The sequence below is a fragment of the Centruroides vittatus genome, unplaced genomic scaffold (assembly GCF_030686945.1).
Source record: "Centruroides vittatus isolate TY-2023 unplaced genomic scaffold, ASM3068694v2 contig_299, whole genome shotgun sequence".
NCBI classification, from domain to species: domain Eukaryota; kingdom Metazoa; phylum Arthropoda; class Arachnida; order Scorpiones; family Buthidae; genus Centruroides; species Centruroides vittatus.
Window position 1 is genome coordinate 1,104,910 of NW_027121909.1, and position 17,639 is coordinate 1,122,548.

At 33.7% G+C, this 17,639-nt stretch overlaps 1 protein-coding gene across 1 annotated transcript; it reads right to left on the reverse strand.

Annotated features, from left to right (window-relative positions):
* Window positions 1-322: 322 nt before the first annotated feature.
* Window positions 323-17,639, reverse strand: LOC136972633 (coiled-coil domain-containing protein 12). The gene is made up of 5 exons (XM_067267229.1): window positions 17,337-17,639; window positions 11,594-11,670; window positions 9,553-9,614; window positions 4,416-4,527; window positions 323-432 (listed from the first exon to the last, which is right to left on the reverse strand). Exons 1-5 carry the CDS (start codon window positions 17,474-17,476, stop codon window positions 353-355), a joined length of 471 nt encoding a protein of 156 aa, XP_067123330.1. The 5' UTR covers window positions 17,477-17,639; the 3' UTR covers window positions 323-352.

Genomic DNA, 17,639 nt, shown 5'->3' on the forward strand with positions numbered 1-17,639 from the left:
TCAATGATATTGAATAATGGGAATTCAATATCATTGTTTTCAATATCTATATTCTGCTGACAAAGTAAAATGTAACAGAGCTGGAAAAGTAATATGTAAGGATACTTTGAATATATAGTCAAAGTATGATTTCATAATAAACATATAAGGATGAAAATTTAACCAGTGTTTTAGGAATGTATAAATGACAAAAGCACAATATTTTCATCAACTTTGATTTAAAAAAAAAGTCTGATGAAAACTGCATTGAAACTCCGTTCCCAAGAAGACAAACTTCAGCAGATTTTGATAATTCATAAATAAATCAAATAATCAAAATAAATTTATAATTTAAAAAATTTTATTTAATACATCACTCAGAATCTACATTTTCTGCTCTGATGGTATTTACAGCTTCAGCTAAATTTTGTCCACCAGAACTAATTCTTTCTCCTGTAAAAAAAGTTTTGTTGTTATATCATAATAATCAAGTGAATACATGTAAATTTTAAACACTAGATACAGAAAGTTGATTCCTTTCCATGTAAACGAATTTACTAGCCTCTCAATTTACGTAAATCTAATGTTTATATTTTGTGGCTGATTATAGCATGGTAACTCACTTTACACTGGAGCAAACTACTACCATCACCTTATGGCCATTCACCTAAATCAGCATTTCTCAACCTGGGCAAATATCACCCCCCCTTGTGAGAATTTGTTGTGTTTTAAGGGGTGATAAGCTCTAATTTACATTTTGAGGGGTGGTTTAGCAATGAATGAATATTTTCTTTTGCAATCTGGCTTGCCTATAAGGAAGCCTCTAGTGACTAAAAGTCGCACTATATAATCATAATTATATATATCTAATGCTAACAAAGTTCCTATTGAATATAATGCTGTGAGATGTTAGTGATGATCATGATGTAAGAAACTGTGGTAATAAGTTATTTGCTTGACTAGCCTAATCAGTCAAGCAAATAAGTTACATAATTACAATTATTGTAAAGCTTTCAGAGACACTGCATTTCTTTGGTAGTGTGTAATTTGGAAAAAATAAATCTCCACTGATATATTTGAAGATACAAATGAATCATAAAATTCCAATAAAAATAAGTCTAATTATATTGCTCTTACACCCACATTAAGTGGGTTAAAGAATGTAATCTGATGCATGTACTGTACATTTTGAAGGAAGGTTGATTGACTTGCAAAATGATGTATATAAAATTTTGGATTTAACAACGTGATGATAAAACATTTTGAGTAAAAAAATAAAGTGGTTTCATTCCATTGCATTTTAAATTGCTAATTATGGCATTTCTAACTTCTAAATCCTTTTACTACAAGATAATCTCATGGAAGAAGTATTTAGTGCTGTTCAGTTGTCCAAAGGAATTGTTTGCAATGACTCAAAGGTGATCTGAGATTATTTTGAACCAAATATAAACTACAATTAGCTTAATTTCATCAGTCTCGAGGATCACATAAATTATTATTTAATTTATTTATTCATCCAAAATGTGGGTTTTGCAAAAATTAGATTAAAATTTATTAATCTAACATCAATTTTAGAATTAATGTTTTTTTTATAAAACACACAATTATTTATGTTCGAATACTTATAAAGGAGGTGATAATTCTGAAAAAATTGAAAAACACTAATCTAGATTTTCCAAATGTCATCCAGTGTTGCTACATAGCTGTTTTCAGCATTCCAAAGCTACAGAAGTCTATTGGGCTGGTATCAGGGGACTTCAACTATATATCATAGAAATCAGAACCAGTATCAAGTTGACACCTTTCCATCTCAACAATGATTTTGTGGTGTGACTCAAAGCTTTGATTAAATTTACATCCACAAGGACAATGTCATTTCTATACTTCATTAAACCAATTCACACCAGAGAATTATCTTAGTGTTCTTTGCCACTTGTCATATCTGAAGCTTTGTTTCCAGATACTGTCACAGAAATCAGGAAGCCTTTGGGGAATACTTCCTTGCATTGTGGAACAAGTGGTGTTGTCCAATTGACAAAAAACTGTCAGAATCTTACTGCAGTTGACATGCTACACCCAGAACATTTGATCTACCTAACTACAAACTTCTTCACACCAGTGAGGTACCCTTCATATACAGTACACTGGCAACTTCTTTTGCTCCTAGAAATGCTGAGATGTCAAGACTTTTTTCACTTTATGGAAGGACAAGCCTTGACATTTCAGATCCAGAGCTGGAGCTTTTATCTGATGATCTTATGGTCAACCGTACAACAGTCATCTTCTCAGCCAAGAGAATCCACCAATGCAATGTGCCATTGCACATTGCATTGGTGGATTCTCTTGTAACGCAAGAAGACTGGCATTGTCTTTGATGCTAGGTTCCATGGAACAGCTTTTGTTAAAGTTTCTTTCAATGGTAGGTAATCATGACATAGGTGCTTAATTAGCTAGTAAGATTGAAGTTAGCAAATATTTAGACTGTGCTCCTTTCAACTATTATAGAATATCCCAACAGTGTATTTGGTATGGGAAAGGGCTGTTATCGTTCCCAAAACAAACTAATTTTAGGAGCCATAATTTTATGAAATGTTCTAAATTTGAATGAGATTCATTTCATAACAGGCATAAAGTCACATGACCACAACATTACACAATTAATTGCATTCTGTGCTTGTGCACCAACTTTCAATTCATTCACAAGAAAGTAAAGTAATCAACCTTCTGTATAAATTTCTTTGTTAAACAAAATTTTACAACAAAAACATATTTATGTAATAACTCAATGTAGTACTTCTGACAGAAATCTATTTATAAATATCAAATAAGCAAATTTCCACAACATATTTTGGGCATTACAATTTGTTACAGTGAGTGAAAATGGACTATCAAGTTAGAGTTGAACTTAGTCTTTCATTCAAATCAGACAATTCAGTATATTTAGTCATAACTTTAGCCCTTTAAATTTTAATTATCAATAAAAAATCTTTAATAGTAAAGTTCAAAAATTCAGTTATAATTTAAGGTAGCAACAAAAGTGAATCGAAATGACTCATCATTTGTAGATTGAGGTTTCAGTAATTAAACACTTTATTTTTTCCAGCAAACTATAAAAATATTAAGCATACTATGATTTGATTAAATTTCCAGTATCAAGACATTCATTGAAAAAGTCAATTGAGCAAACTAACTAGTAACTTACATGTACAAAAAAATTAACTATATAGTAAATTACTCAGGTTTTAACTGAAGAGTTTATATTCAAAATAATCATTGTTTCATAGAACATATATATGCATAATTTTTAATTACAAAAAGTATTTTATAAATAACAGTTGCTAAATGATTAAGCTTTGCCAAAATTGTTTTATTGATAAAAAATCCTTTGGGTCAAAAATTAGAAAATAAAACAGCTAACAAATAAAAACCAATAACCCAAAGTAAAAGTGTTTCAATATATAATGATTTCCCTCATTCTTATGTTATAATATATATATATATTATATATATCATATATTAAAAAAAGTTTGTATATTATTACAACATGAAAAATTGCAGCCCTGCATTGTGACAATCATAATTTTGATTTTAAAAAATCACATGACTTCATCAAAAATTTGTATGTAATTAATAAGGGTCTCTGGTTCCTTTCCATATCTGGTCTCAATTTTCAACTAACTCCATTTTCAATATTAATGAAGGATGACTGGAGTGAGAATTTATAGGTCTGCAATCTAAAAATTGCAGCCAAACAAGAAACTATAGCCAGAATTGGAAAAAATAACAAATTGATTAGTAGATAAATTAACTTAACCTGAAAAGATTGTTCTGCATCCTTATTTATAATAGATCATCACATAGAAGTATTATGGAATAATTCATACTAAATTAACTGGATATTATTTTATTTTCTGTATTTGCAATTATGTTATTCAAGTAATAAATTATTATTTTTTTTTTGTAAATTAATAAAAAAAAAACACAGTCGATCCAAAAAATCTTTTGGTGACCACCATTTATTTTCATCGCATGTTCTAGAATAAAACTTTAGAGGACCAGACCTTTCTTTATAGGCTACTCGACCAAACTCCCTAATGGAAAAGGATGAGAAACTTAAATGTCATAAGATCCACCAATTCCAAGTTTTTAATTTTATATTTTTAGTTGGATAATTTCTGTTTTTAAGGAATGGTTTAACTGGACGGCCGAGTAGCCTATAAAGGAAGGTCTGAAGCTTTATTCTAGAACATGTGATGAAAATAAATGGTGGTCACCAAAAGACTTTTTGGATCGACTGTGTCTTTTTTATTAATTTACAAAAAAAATTTTGCCATCCGATGAAATCCTAGAATTATTACATTTTAGAAAATTAATAGCTAAAATTTATTAATGTTTGTTAAAAGAACAAAAAAATGAAATATAAATTTAATACATACTAATTAGTTCTGCAATAGCTCTTTCAGTTCTCCTTTGTAATTTTTCCAGTTTTTTTGCTGCATCTCTCTTCAAATCCCAATCTGGTTTACGTGGTGCCAAACTTGAAAGATCCTGAAATTTAAATAAAATGAATTCTTTGTAAAAGTTTAAAAGGATTGCACTCATTTGAAAGAGAATGAAACAAACTCATATTTTCCTTTGCATTTAATTTTGAGTTGTTATAATTTACTTTCGTTGTTTTTGATCAACTAATGAACTTTGTTTTCTTTTATGGTGACATAAGAAAAAAATTGCTCTGAAACTCAATATGCAAAATCTCTCAATAAAGGAAATATAATAAAATGCATTTTGGATCTAAAGTCCCTCATCAGTTGCTCTCATGTAAAGTGCTCATAATGTGGACCACCATCAACGAATCTTGATGGCGGTCCACATGATCACATATAGTATTCTGATCACATGGAGCTGAAGCTAACTTAAATACGAAATTTAATCAGGTGGTACAAAGATGTTATAAATTCAATTTTCAATTGAATTTTTTATTCAATTGAAAATTGAATAAAAAATCACGTCTTTTTTCACTTACTCATAAAACATTTATTTGCTAAATTTTTAAGTAAAGATGATACACTTAAATATCAAGTCTTTTGTCTGCAATATACTTTGTAAAACTTCTTAATGAAATAACAAAATCTATCATCATAAATTAATCTAATATTTTTATGACAGAAGGAAACTCAACAACAAAAATGTGATTCTAAATTATGTTTGCTTCATAAACATGATTTCATGTGTAAAAAAACTGTTAAACAAATAAGGGCAAGATTCTAGGTCCGAATGAGGGGGGCAGGAGGGGGGGGCAAATTGTCGACCCCCTGTGCGAGCAAAAAAGTCAAAAGAACCAAAACCTCTATATGTGACCCTTCACGAGATATAGCCCTCGAAAGTTGCGCCTACGTCACGCGGGTTCGCGGGCAAAAAAGCCGGGTCACGTGACCCAATATTTTTCCCCCCGATTTTTCTGCCTCTCAGTGTTTAAAAAAAGCGTGCCTCCCCTTTCCTAGCCCCCCTCCTGTCCGCGCCGCCGCCGCCGTTTCCCCCTCGCACGCGGCCCGCGGACCAAGTCTCCCACCTGCAGTCGTCCGGAGTCGCCATCTGTTGCCTGTAAATACAAGTATCTATTATTATTACACCTCTTACCTGAGCGGGGACTCGAACCCCCGTCCTGGCAGGCACCGGTCCACTCCCGTACGCACCCGCCCGTCAAGTTGCTCTGCCAGAACCTATTCGGAACTCATATTTCAGGTATGCGAGGCAGAGGAATGCACTGCGCATGATTGGCCGTCCACGTGGCCCCCACCTCCGCCAGAGATGCAGCGCGCCCGACCACGCGGCCCCACCTCGGCCGCGAAGTTGAAGCGGGCCCCTCGCGCGGCCAATGGCAAGCCGGCCGTGGGTCACGTGACTGCGGCACGGCCTACCGAAGTTTTATAAGCTCGTATGCCGCCTTTGGGCATTTTCGGCCGGTGTTTGTCACCTCAATAGTCAGGAGTGCAATTCAGTAAATGTTCAATAGTTGTGATATTCGAGGCAACGGAAGAAAGTAATGGTACGTGTTGACAACTTTCAAAATCCGAAACTACGTAATTTACTTTACTTCTTCCCAATACTAAAGTCTTTTGATAACGTACAAACTCGAGTGTGGATTAAGTGAACGAATCGGACGATCGTCGCGAAACGATTCCGAATGAGATGAAAAGGGCGCTCCCGCAAGTTGTGTATCATTTCGGTATTTCCCTAAAGTTTTCTGAATAATATCACAATAATTTGGAGCAAGTTCTGCACCTGTGAGGTAACAACAGCATCATTCAGTGACGGAGCAGACTGTTTTAGATGATGCATGGAAACTCGGTTAATGTTACCTATGGTAGCAAACATGGCGGCTCATCTCTGAAACAGTGGGGATGCACGTTCTAACCTATTCTAATAAATTACCCCTATTTAATAATTTGGTTGGCAATAATTGTGGTAATTTATTAGAATAGGCTAGGTTAGAACGTGCGTCCCCACGGTTTCAGAGACGAGCCGCCATATTCGCTACCATAGGTAACATTAACCGGAAACTCGTTCCGCGATATCATAAAAGCCATGGTCGAGTAATGTGAATCGCTTTCCTCTTTACATAAACTCTTCAGTATAACCGATCTCAGCGTAAGGAAACCTTCTACCGTTTAAGTCACGATAATCCTTACATAATTGTCCAACGGTTATGTTCGAGGGACAGGAAATCGACAGCGAAGGCACGATTTGTTTCGTTTCTAGTAAAAGATTGTTGATTCCGCTCATTTTCGATCTTGTATTTCGTAAACCATTAATTATCGTGTCACCATCCCATAATCTCTACATAAAAACTTTTTCTCGTGTGAAGACTGCAAAGAGCAATGGTTTTCAAAAATCAAATGTCCAGAATGAGATGATAACACTTGTTGGAGCTGCTTTTAATCTCATACTTGGTATTGGCTCGTGACAACTGTCTAAGCGATTTACTTTTACTTTCTCCACATATGTTATCAAAAGACTTATATATATTTCTTTTAAAAGTAACTATTTCTAAAAGACTTAGTTACTTTTTTGAAGAAGTAAAGTAAATGATGTTGTTTCAGAATTTTTAAATTGTCAATTTGTAATCACATAGCAATGTAATGTCAAATTCGCTTTCATCGTCTTGATTATCACAATTAATGAAGTCAGGACATAGTTACTGTACTTCCAAATATTGCGTTATTTTAAAGATCATCCAGAACATGTGAAACTGATTTCAGTTTGGTGACACATTCTGTCTTCATCTGATCTGTTGAAAGCATTGCTCTCTGCAACTTTGAGTGTTAACACAAGGAGAAGTTTATATGTAGTGATTGCCTTTTCATTCGTACTTCGATTACAGCTTTCCTGTGCATCAAGGTTTCCGGTTTTGACCATTCACAACCCGGAAGTTAAAGTGTAATCGATGGTTTCGGGAATGTAAGGTCGAAAGTGAGAGAAATGAACGATCTGTTCTTAGAAACGAAACAAATCATGCCTTCGCTGTCGATTTCCTGTCCCTCGAACATAACTGTTGGACAATTACGTAAGGATTATCGTGACTTAAACGGTAGAAGGCTTCCTTATGCTGAGATAGGTTATAAGACCGCTGAGGATTTCGTTAAAAGCTTGAACGATGTAGTTCGTATGGAATGGATGCCTAACCTCAACGAACATGGATTAGGACTTGTTTTAATCGTAGCTTGGAAAGTTTGGCGGCGAAGGTTTACATGTGACGATCGACCGACGTTTCTGTCTTCGCCGACATGTCTGCATCATCTGTATACATGTTTTTTCTGATGTACAGTACCTGTGCACGAGGGCGACGAAGAGAAACGGCAGGGGAAAGACGACTGCCCAGCGAACAGCGAAGCTTGTGTGTGTGTGTATATATATATATGGTGCTCGTTACCGAAAGATACTTGTACGCGAAACCTGGATTATATGCGATTGTTCGGACACCATCTTCATCGTCGCCGACCTCCGGGACATAGCCGAGGAGGAGGCGGCGGCGGCAACCGGCGACCTCACCCCGTTCTACACAAGATCGGAAACAGGCTAGACGTCGTCAGGTAGCGAGAGGAGGAGACTCTGTCGAAGGTGAGTGCAGGATCTGTTTTCTTGGCCTTTTCGGTAGTTAGAGCGTGTTAGAGATAGCTCGAAATAGAAGAAGTGCTCTCTGTTTACATAGGAGCGGCGTCGGAGAAAGCGTTGCCTAATTAGTCTTGTTAATCGGGCTTTTCTTTGGTCATTGTCGACGAGTGTCGTTAGAATAGGGCTTGCTGGCCGTTAAACGCGCGACAGGCTTAGCGGAGAGAGTGACGCAAGTCCCGACGGCGCTCCCCAGAAGTGGCGGTCGAGAGGTGGCACCAGTGGTGATATTCGAAATATTTAACAAGGGGTTCGCTAGCAGAAAATTTTTCCCTGACAATCACCGACAAATGAAATGGAAGTTTTGAATAGAAATAAATACAACACCTTTTCTTGCAACCGTATATCTAACAATCAGTGGCGTACTTGGAACGTAACGAGCCATGGGTGAAGGGCAGGTAACGATAATATTTTAGGGCTGTCGACCTTTTTTTTTTTTCAGGCAGGGATAATCTTTACCGCGAAATTGCGCTTCTCGAAATACACACGTGTCATCATCTCTCGAGATACATTATACTTTTTCTTTCGCCGTCCATAGCCCGACACGTGTTCAACAGCCATCTTGTATTATCTTGCGCGCGTGGCATTCTGGGATCTCTCTCCTCACTGGATCTACTTTCAAGAACTCTCTTGAATCGATCGCGATTAAACCTCGATTGAAATGGTCGAGAGAGATCGCACCAAGACATACTCCCTGACCTTGCTCACAATCTAGATTGAAATGCTCGGTACGAACGGGGTATAAGGCTCTAGTTTAGTAGTATTACAGAGTATAATACGCATATTTTAATATATTTTTAAAAAAAAAAACAAACCCACTGAGAAATGTTCTGTGTGTTTAACAAGGTTCGGAAACTGAAAATTTTAACAACGGGTTCGGCCGAACCTGTGCGAACCCGCCGAATATCACCACTGGGTGGCACCCTCGTGTTTAGGGGTTTTTTAGGAGTCTCTAGTAAGTTGTAACAAAAAGCGTTCAAAACAGAAATTTTAGTTGTACTTGCGAAAATTTTCACTTTTAAATTTTACCCCATTTTTGAGGGTCTCGAAAAGTTCACATATAGTCATTTTGGGGGGCCTGTATCTCGGGAAGGGTCAGCCGTACACCCATGGTTTATTAGACTTTTTTTGTTCCTATCAGTATGCTCTACAGCTCTGTTAAAGTCCCAACCTCCTCATTCGGACCTAGAATTGTACCCAAATAAGTGCACATAACCATTTTTTAATGTTTTATGATACAAATCTTTGATAAAATCATTACTATACAATTATGAAATGTTTTGTTGCTCCAAATTATTATTTTTCTAATCAATGTATTGGTTTATTTTAAATTATCATGAAAAAGTTTATCACAAGTATGTAAAATACAATTCAACTTTAATTATTAATAAAAATTATAATTACCACTTCATTAATCAATGGTTCTGGATTTCCTGCTGCAAGATGATCTTGTACTTCTTCTTCCACTGTATACAGGATTATATATCATTAAATTAATAAAAAATATATAAGCAATGCACTTTTTACTTTTGAAAACGATTAAAAAAAAATCATTAGTTGTCAATAAAAAAGAAACCATCAAAAACTTTATATATAATTAGACATCTTTTGCTGAGTGATATTTAAAACTCAATTAATGGTGTAGTGAGAACCTCTGTATACTAGTAGTTTTCAAACTTTGGGGCATGACTCCCAGTGTGGTTCAAAACATTGATAGTTTTTGCACTCCTTTTGTATATTCTTGAGTACAACTCCACATAAATTTAACTCAATATTCTATCTTCTGATTTCTATACAATATAGCATTAAAACATCTGCAACTTCCATATTTATTTCATAAAAATTATAACATAGTAGTTACGACTAAAGCATAGTCATAACTACAATGTTATGACTATGATATACAATGTTATGACAGCCTTTCTCAAACTTTGCTTATGTGATAAATACATTTGTTAGTAATGGTTCCACAACCCAAATGTTAATATAAAATTTTTATAAAAGTTGGTAAACTGGAATCACTGTATATTATATAATGGAATAAAATTATGCATTATTGATAACTTCTAGGTATGAAATGTAACGTTAAGTACATTTCTATTAAGAACAGTTCAGGCCAATTTCAACAATAAAAACTTGAAGTATTAAACAATGTAAGACTGATGATTGTAAATAAAACACAGACTCCTGAATAATTTTGAAACAATTTTACTTTATAAAAAAAAACTTTGAGAAAATCATCTTACAATCTGAAAAATATTAAATTTCATTTCATACAGTATATATACAAATATTTTTTAAAAAATTACTTATTGATCCTCTTCTGTCAAAATTCATGACAATTAAACTAAAAGTTTGAATAAACAAGAAAATATTTTCAAAATCATTGCAACTTAAATGGCTTTATGACCACGATCATATATAAAATATTTATTTTGATGATTTCTTTTTTTTTATTTTGAATAACATTTCATATACACTTCTATAATCTTAATTTTATTACTAAATGACAATAACAATTACCAGAAAAAGTTGTTAAAAATTTTCAATATATAACTGATGCATCTAGTGTTCCTAGTTAGAAAATATTTCAGTAATACAAGTTTTACAGTTACTTCTGCAAAAAGTAGAATTATTTTGTGACACATAGTTTAAGAAATACTGGCATAATCATTACATCATAAAAATTTGAATTCATTTACCAGCATTTCTACATGCTATTTTACATAATAATCTAACACCTTTATCATTGCCGAGAAAATTTAATTTAAAACAAACGTTTTCGACCTATTCCATAGGTCATCATCAGGTTAAATAAACCGACAAATGGAACAGTTCCGTTCCAGAGGATCGAATACAAATATTTAAATTTTGTGTTAAAAATTGTGTTTATTTTAATTTTTATTTTTATTCCTTGTTTTTAATTTTATACAATATTCGTTTATTATTTATCATCTTTTAATCCGTTGTCAATTTTTTGAAATTTAAATATTTGTATTCGATCCTCTGGAATGGAACTGTTCCATTTGTTGGTTTATTTAACCTGATGATGACCTATGGAATAGGTCGAAAACGTTTGTTTTAAATCAGATTTTCTCGGCAACGATAAAGGTGTTAGAATATTATTTAATATTTTGCTGAGCACGTTCTATATAATGCTATTTTACTTTTTTGTTTCATTTTAAATATAATTACATAATTGTATACTAGATAGACCAATAAGTGCATTATTGGACACTATTGCCATCCATATTGGCATAATTGAAAGGTACCAATGTAAGAATGGACTCATCTACTGTTAGGAATATTATACCACCTCATTTCTTCCGTGACATGTCAGGTGAGTTGTTGTATATGCATCAGATGGTCCCATAAGATATTTAGATAAGCATTCTATACTTTTTTTGCAAGGCAATGTAATTATGAACTATACTTAAAATTTTACCTGATTCAGGTTTTGTTTTCGGCAAAATATTTTCTTGTAAAGTTTTATCTTGAGGTTGATAGCTTCTAAATACTGGTCTAAAATAAAAAATAATATTCATTAAATATTTTTAAAAATAATAATTGCATGACAAAAACCGAATTATGGTAACTGTACCAGTAAGTGACACTATAAGTCTGTTTTAGGTTTGATTTATTGAGAAACATGTAAATATGTAAATTTTTCTTTATACAAAACAAATCATATTGAGAGGTAAACATTTACTTTATTGATAGGTAGTTTCAAAATTAGAAAACAAATACTTTTCATTAACTGTGTACAAAGTTCCAGCAGTTGCCATATACAATTAAAATATAACCTACAGTTTATATGAAATGTAAATATAACAAGCAATTATTCATTGTAATATCGTCACAATGTTGAACTACAGTTTTTAAATATATTTTTAATTTATTTAATTTAAAATATATGCTATCCAGCTCAAATCAGTAGTGTCTTTCCCCTGTACATCATGATTCAAAAACGTTTGTAATTACTTTGTTGTGGATGATATGCACACCGGTAAAAGGCATTTAGATATGTGAAACTTTACTGTACATCATACTTTTTAGTTAGCAATGGAGTCATGTCAGTCATTTACCTAACTCCTTTCAGGGAAAAAGTTTTGAATTTAAATAATGTAACTTCTGGTTTGCATTGGAAGTTCATATATAGTTAATTGGGGCCTCCTGCTCCTAAGCTTTCTATATCTGGTCTTGACTTTCATCATTCTCGAGATTAAGGAAGGATAGATGGATGAACAACAGTGGGAATTTATAGGTTTACAATTTTTTCAAATTGTAGCCCAATTATAAATAGAATCTTTCCTTAAAGGAATTTTTTTCTAAAATACTGTACAAATTTGATTAACTTATTCTCAACTATAATATTTCATCAGCTAACTGATATATACTGTATACAGCAGTGTTCCACAAAGTGTGTGCCGCGGCACACTGGTGTATCGTGGTCAATAGTTGGTGTGCCGCGGGAAAATGTCAAGTTTTATGAAGATAATGCACCTACACATAGCTGAGAGTTATGCGAGCAAAGCGCTTCGTTGCACGAGGAGCGAGACAGCCCACCCGCATGCCGCACGCATGCGCATGTCAATGTGATATTGTAACACTGCGCCCTGCTTAGTCATCGTTGTCATGTGCTTTTGTAAACTGAAACAAATCGCTTTTCGCCAGTAACTAGCTGCTAGTTTGTGAATGTGTCGTCGCGAACGTAATTGACTTTTTTTATTACAAATAAATAGACCCTTATACATGTATGTGTGTATAATGGTGTATATATGTATGTGTATATAAATTCCTTAAACCTACCGCAAGTTCGTCAAGTGAAACTAATGATTCCCAAGAAGCAGAGTCAACGAAGAAAAAACCTAAGCTTGTTAATTGAAAATATGATGAGAGCTATGTACGTTATGGCTTTATATATTGCGGAGACAAATCATGCCCAATCCCAAAATGGAGAAACTTTGGGTAATAATTCGATGGTGCCCAGTAAACTTTTACGAAATTTAACTACTAAACACCCATCAGTGGCTCAAAAAGACAAAGCCTTTTTTCAACGTTTGAAAGACCAGTCTAAGAAACAGGTAACTGTTATGAGTTCGTCTTTCAAAACATCAGACAAAGCGCAGAAAGCAAGCTACGTGATCGCTAATATGCTTGTTAAATCCAAGAAGCCTCATTCTCTCACTGAAATTTTAATTTTACCTGTCTGCAAAGAAGTTATCAAGATTATGATTAGCCAAGAAGCCGCAAAGGAAATCGAAAAAATACCTGCGTCAGCAGATACGATCTCACGTCGAATTAATGATATTTCTAGCGACATTCAATCAACGTTGATTGAAAAATTAATGCTTAGTGGAGATTTTGCGCTACAAGTCGACGAGGCTACTGATATCAGTGGTCACGCGCATCTCGTATCAAATGTGAGGTACACTGACGAATATGAAATAAAAGAGGACTTTTTATTTTGTCTGCCACTATCTGGTTATACCACTGCAGAAGAAATATTCAAAGTAACAGACCAGTACTTCAGTGAGTATAATTTGGAATGGCACAACTGCATAAGCATTTGCATGGACAGAACAGCAGCTATGACGGGAAAAATTAGGGGATTTATAACCAGGGCTTCTGAAAAAAACCTAATATTAAAAATGTACATTGTTTTTTACACAGGGAAGCACTGATAGCAAAGTCTCTGCCTGATGAATTGTTGTCTGTCCTACAAGAAGTCAGTCGTCAAAATTGTCAATTACATCAAGTTGCGACCGCTGAACTCTCGTCTGTTTAATGCAGTGTGTCAGGAAATGGGAGCAGATCATCAGTCACTTCTGTTTCATACAAAAGTATGATGGCTTTCTCGCGGAAAAGTGCTTTCTCGAATTTACAAGCTAAAAAATGAGACCCAGACGTTTTTAGAGGCCTAGGGTTCAGATTTTACTTTTCTGTTTAAAAGAGAAGAATGGGTAGCAAAACTTGCATATCTGGCAGATATATTCGCCAGTTTAAATGAGCTCAACAAAAAACTGCAAGGCAGGAATTCTAATATTTTAATGTTATCGGACAAGATTGAAAGCTTTTGCGCTAAGTTGGTGTTATGGATCAGCCACGCTACCGATGGTAGTAATGAAATGTTCCCAAATGTCATGGCTGCCGATTCAGAAAAAAAGTGCAGGCTTTGATGGTGAAACACTTGGAGCTATTAGGAGAAAAAATGAACTCTTATTTTCCTAAGTGTGACGTGCAACTTATGGACTGGGTACGAATCCATTTTCAGATAGCATTTCAATTGGACACCTACCAATAAACGAGCAGGAAGAATTCATGGATCTAAAAACTGATCGGACATTAAAACTAAAATTTTCTGACACAGAGCTGGTACATTTTTGGATGCATATAAAAAATGAGTATCCACTGCTTTCAAAACGTGCTATTGCAATTCTCTTACCATTTGCAACGACCTACTTATGCGAATTGGGGTTTTCAACTCTCAGTACGATTAAATCAAGAAAAAGAGAAAGCCTGAGGACGATCGACCAAGAAATGAGAGCAGCCTTATCAATGATTGTTCCAAATTTTGATCGCCTGTGCTCAGTTAAGCAGGCTCACATTTCTCATTAAAAATTGTACTGATTTTTATAATAAATAGATACTAAATAAACATTGGTTTTTCCTTTGGTATACCTCTAAAATTTCTTGATTTGGTAGGTGTACCTTGAACACAAAAAGTTTGCGGAACACTGGTATACAGTATCAAAACTGTTTTACTCACACAAGAAAACTACTCACTTGAAACTGGATGAAAAAAAATATTTGTCTTATATATTACATTTTATGCTGGTTGGAGAATATGGCTTCATTTTTTGTGATTTAACTGTTTTATTTACAATTGTCATGTTTCCATGATGAGTAATGAAAATTGGTTGAGCTGAAATAGAACAATTCTTTTGTTGATTTGATCTCTTCAGCTCTTCACTACTATGCTTATCAAACTTTCTTAAAGTATATAAAGAATGTTGTTTTCTGCCTTCACTTAAGTGTATTAATAAATACAAAATAATGTTAAATTTTAATATGAACAAATCACTGATTTATGTACTGACAAAGCATTTATGGAAAAATACTGAGAAAATGAAAATTTTCCATCATATTTATGAAATTATATAAAGGTTTAGGTCCCACTTGCAGAGAATTGAATAAGTATGAATTTCAGAAAATAAAAAGTGAAAAGAAAAAATTGTTTATGAATGAATTCTACAAATTAGAACAGAGCTTTACAGTTTATAAGTACAAGTTGACCAAGTCACAAGTTAAGTAAGTCACCAATTTTCCAGCACACTTCATTCCAAAGTCTTTGCTAGTTTAACAGTTTTGATATAATGAGTTCACAAAATTCAACTGTATATTCTAGTCCACTAATTATAACTATTTCTTCCATATATCTCAAGTATTATAGCTGGAAACTTGAATTATGCATATATTAAATGTGGACTGATGCTTGATACCACTGGTACCATCATCTTTCTATATTTAATTCTACCTCTGAATAAAATGAGCTAAAAAATTTTCATAAAATAGAGGAATCACTAACAACTGCAATGTAAATCCAATTGAATGTATGCTAAATGCATATCATCACTTAACTAGCCTGGTAGTTACAGGAATTAAAGTGCTTTCTCATAATTTTGTTTGATCAAACAGAAGGGATAAAAAATTGTAGTTTCAAAATCAGCCTCGTTCACAACCCTGTTCCAGACTCAGTAAAAGTGAAGTTGGCATGTTTTCGAAATTATGCACCTCATATTGAGTTTATGCTTGTTTTTCTTCTTTTGTCGTGTTTTTAAATTTTTGCTATTGATTCTGAAACATTTAAATGAGATTTAAAATGAATCTTTGTAAAAAGTTACCATCAAATTAATTGTTTATAAAAAAAGTTTGGAAATTATTACATCCTATCATGGCCAGTGCATGATGCAAAGATTGTCTGTAGTAGTGATGCATGCATGCATGCGTAGTTGCAACCATATGGGAGAAGTGGTTTTTTTCATTGTCTAGTCTGTAATTTTTTTGACCACATTCAGTTTTTACATGGTAGATGGTCTCTAAAAAAAGTTTTTTGGGGGCAATTGGAAAGAAAAAGAAACTTGGGTCTTTTGATGGTATGTTAATTTTGTAAGGGGTCAAACGTTTAAATTTGGTTTCTGAAGGATCCTTTTTAGATAACACAATAAGATTGCATAGGTACTGTACTAGCTTGTGACCCTCCAAATATTTTGAACTATCATTTTGATCTTCGAATGATTGTTATCAGGTAATGTAATAAGATTGTTTTGGTACTAGTTTGTGACCCACCCAAATTTTTTCACCAAAAGGTAAAATTATACTTAATTTCAATTTCAAAATTTGCTAGCACTTTCATCAAATTAACAAACTTCCTCAGGCATTTAAACCACAGAATGACTTTTGGTAAAAGTTACTTTTAAGAAATTGACTCAAAATGAAATATTGTAATATCACATTTATTCACATTATTAATATTTTGGTAAATGTGGATAAAAATTATATTTCATTTTGATTAATAATTTCTGCAAGTTAAGGTGAGAAAGTTACTTCGACACCTCGATTTATTGGTCTAATTTGGGCAAGGCGACTCCCATTAAAATCGAAATTCTGTTATATAATAAAGTTTAAATAATAATATATACAAAGTAGGTTTTCCAAATGCATGTGCTTTTTAGCACATGCATTCGGAAAACCTATTTTGATAAATTACTTAGTTTGTCTGTTTTTACTTATGTATTGTACATATGACGAACGGACCGAAAATTTTATTCATTAAATCGAGGTTTAACTGTAATTTATTTACTGTAAATATGTATTTGTGTAGAAATGTCGGTTAATGTTACCTTAGGTGCCAAGATGGCGGCTCGTCTCTGATTCCAGCAAGGAAACAGTGGGACGCACATTATAACCTAACTTAACCTAACCTATTCTAATAAATTACCATAATTATTAGCAACCAATGCCATTATTAGAATAGGGTAGGTTAGGTTAGAACGTGCGTCCCACTGTTTCCTTTCTGGAATCAGAGACGAGCCGCCATCTTGGCACCAAGGGTAACATTAACCGAAATGTCATTTCTAATAACATCTTTGCTTTGGAACGGAATTTAAATACGTAAATGAACTTACTTCGGTAATTCTTCTTTATTATTTGAAGTTTCTTTCTCTTCGTTTTTCTTTCCTTTTGCTTTATCTCGCAATAACTTCAATCTCTCCTTCCTCTTCAGAGCTTCTTCTTCTAAATTACCGATATTTGATTCAAGCGCCATATCTTCTCCGATATTTCACTCTTCTAAAATGTTATTTACCTGAAGGCTAATTCAATTATTGATTTTATTGTATTACATTTCAAGCTTCCTAATAGAGTTAAAAATATTAAAACACTTCGTTAAACAGCATAACCCTCGTGACAAATTAAACCGAACGAAAAAA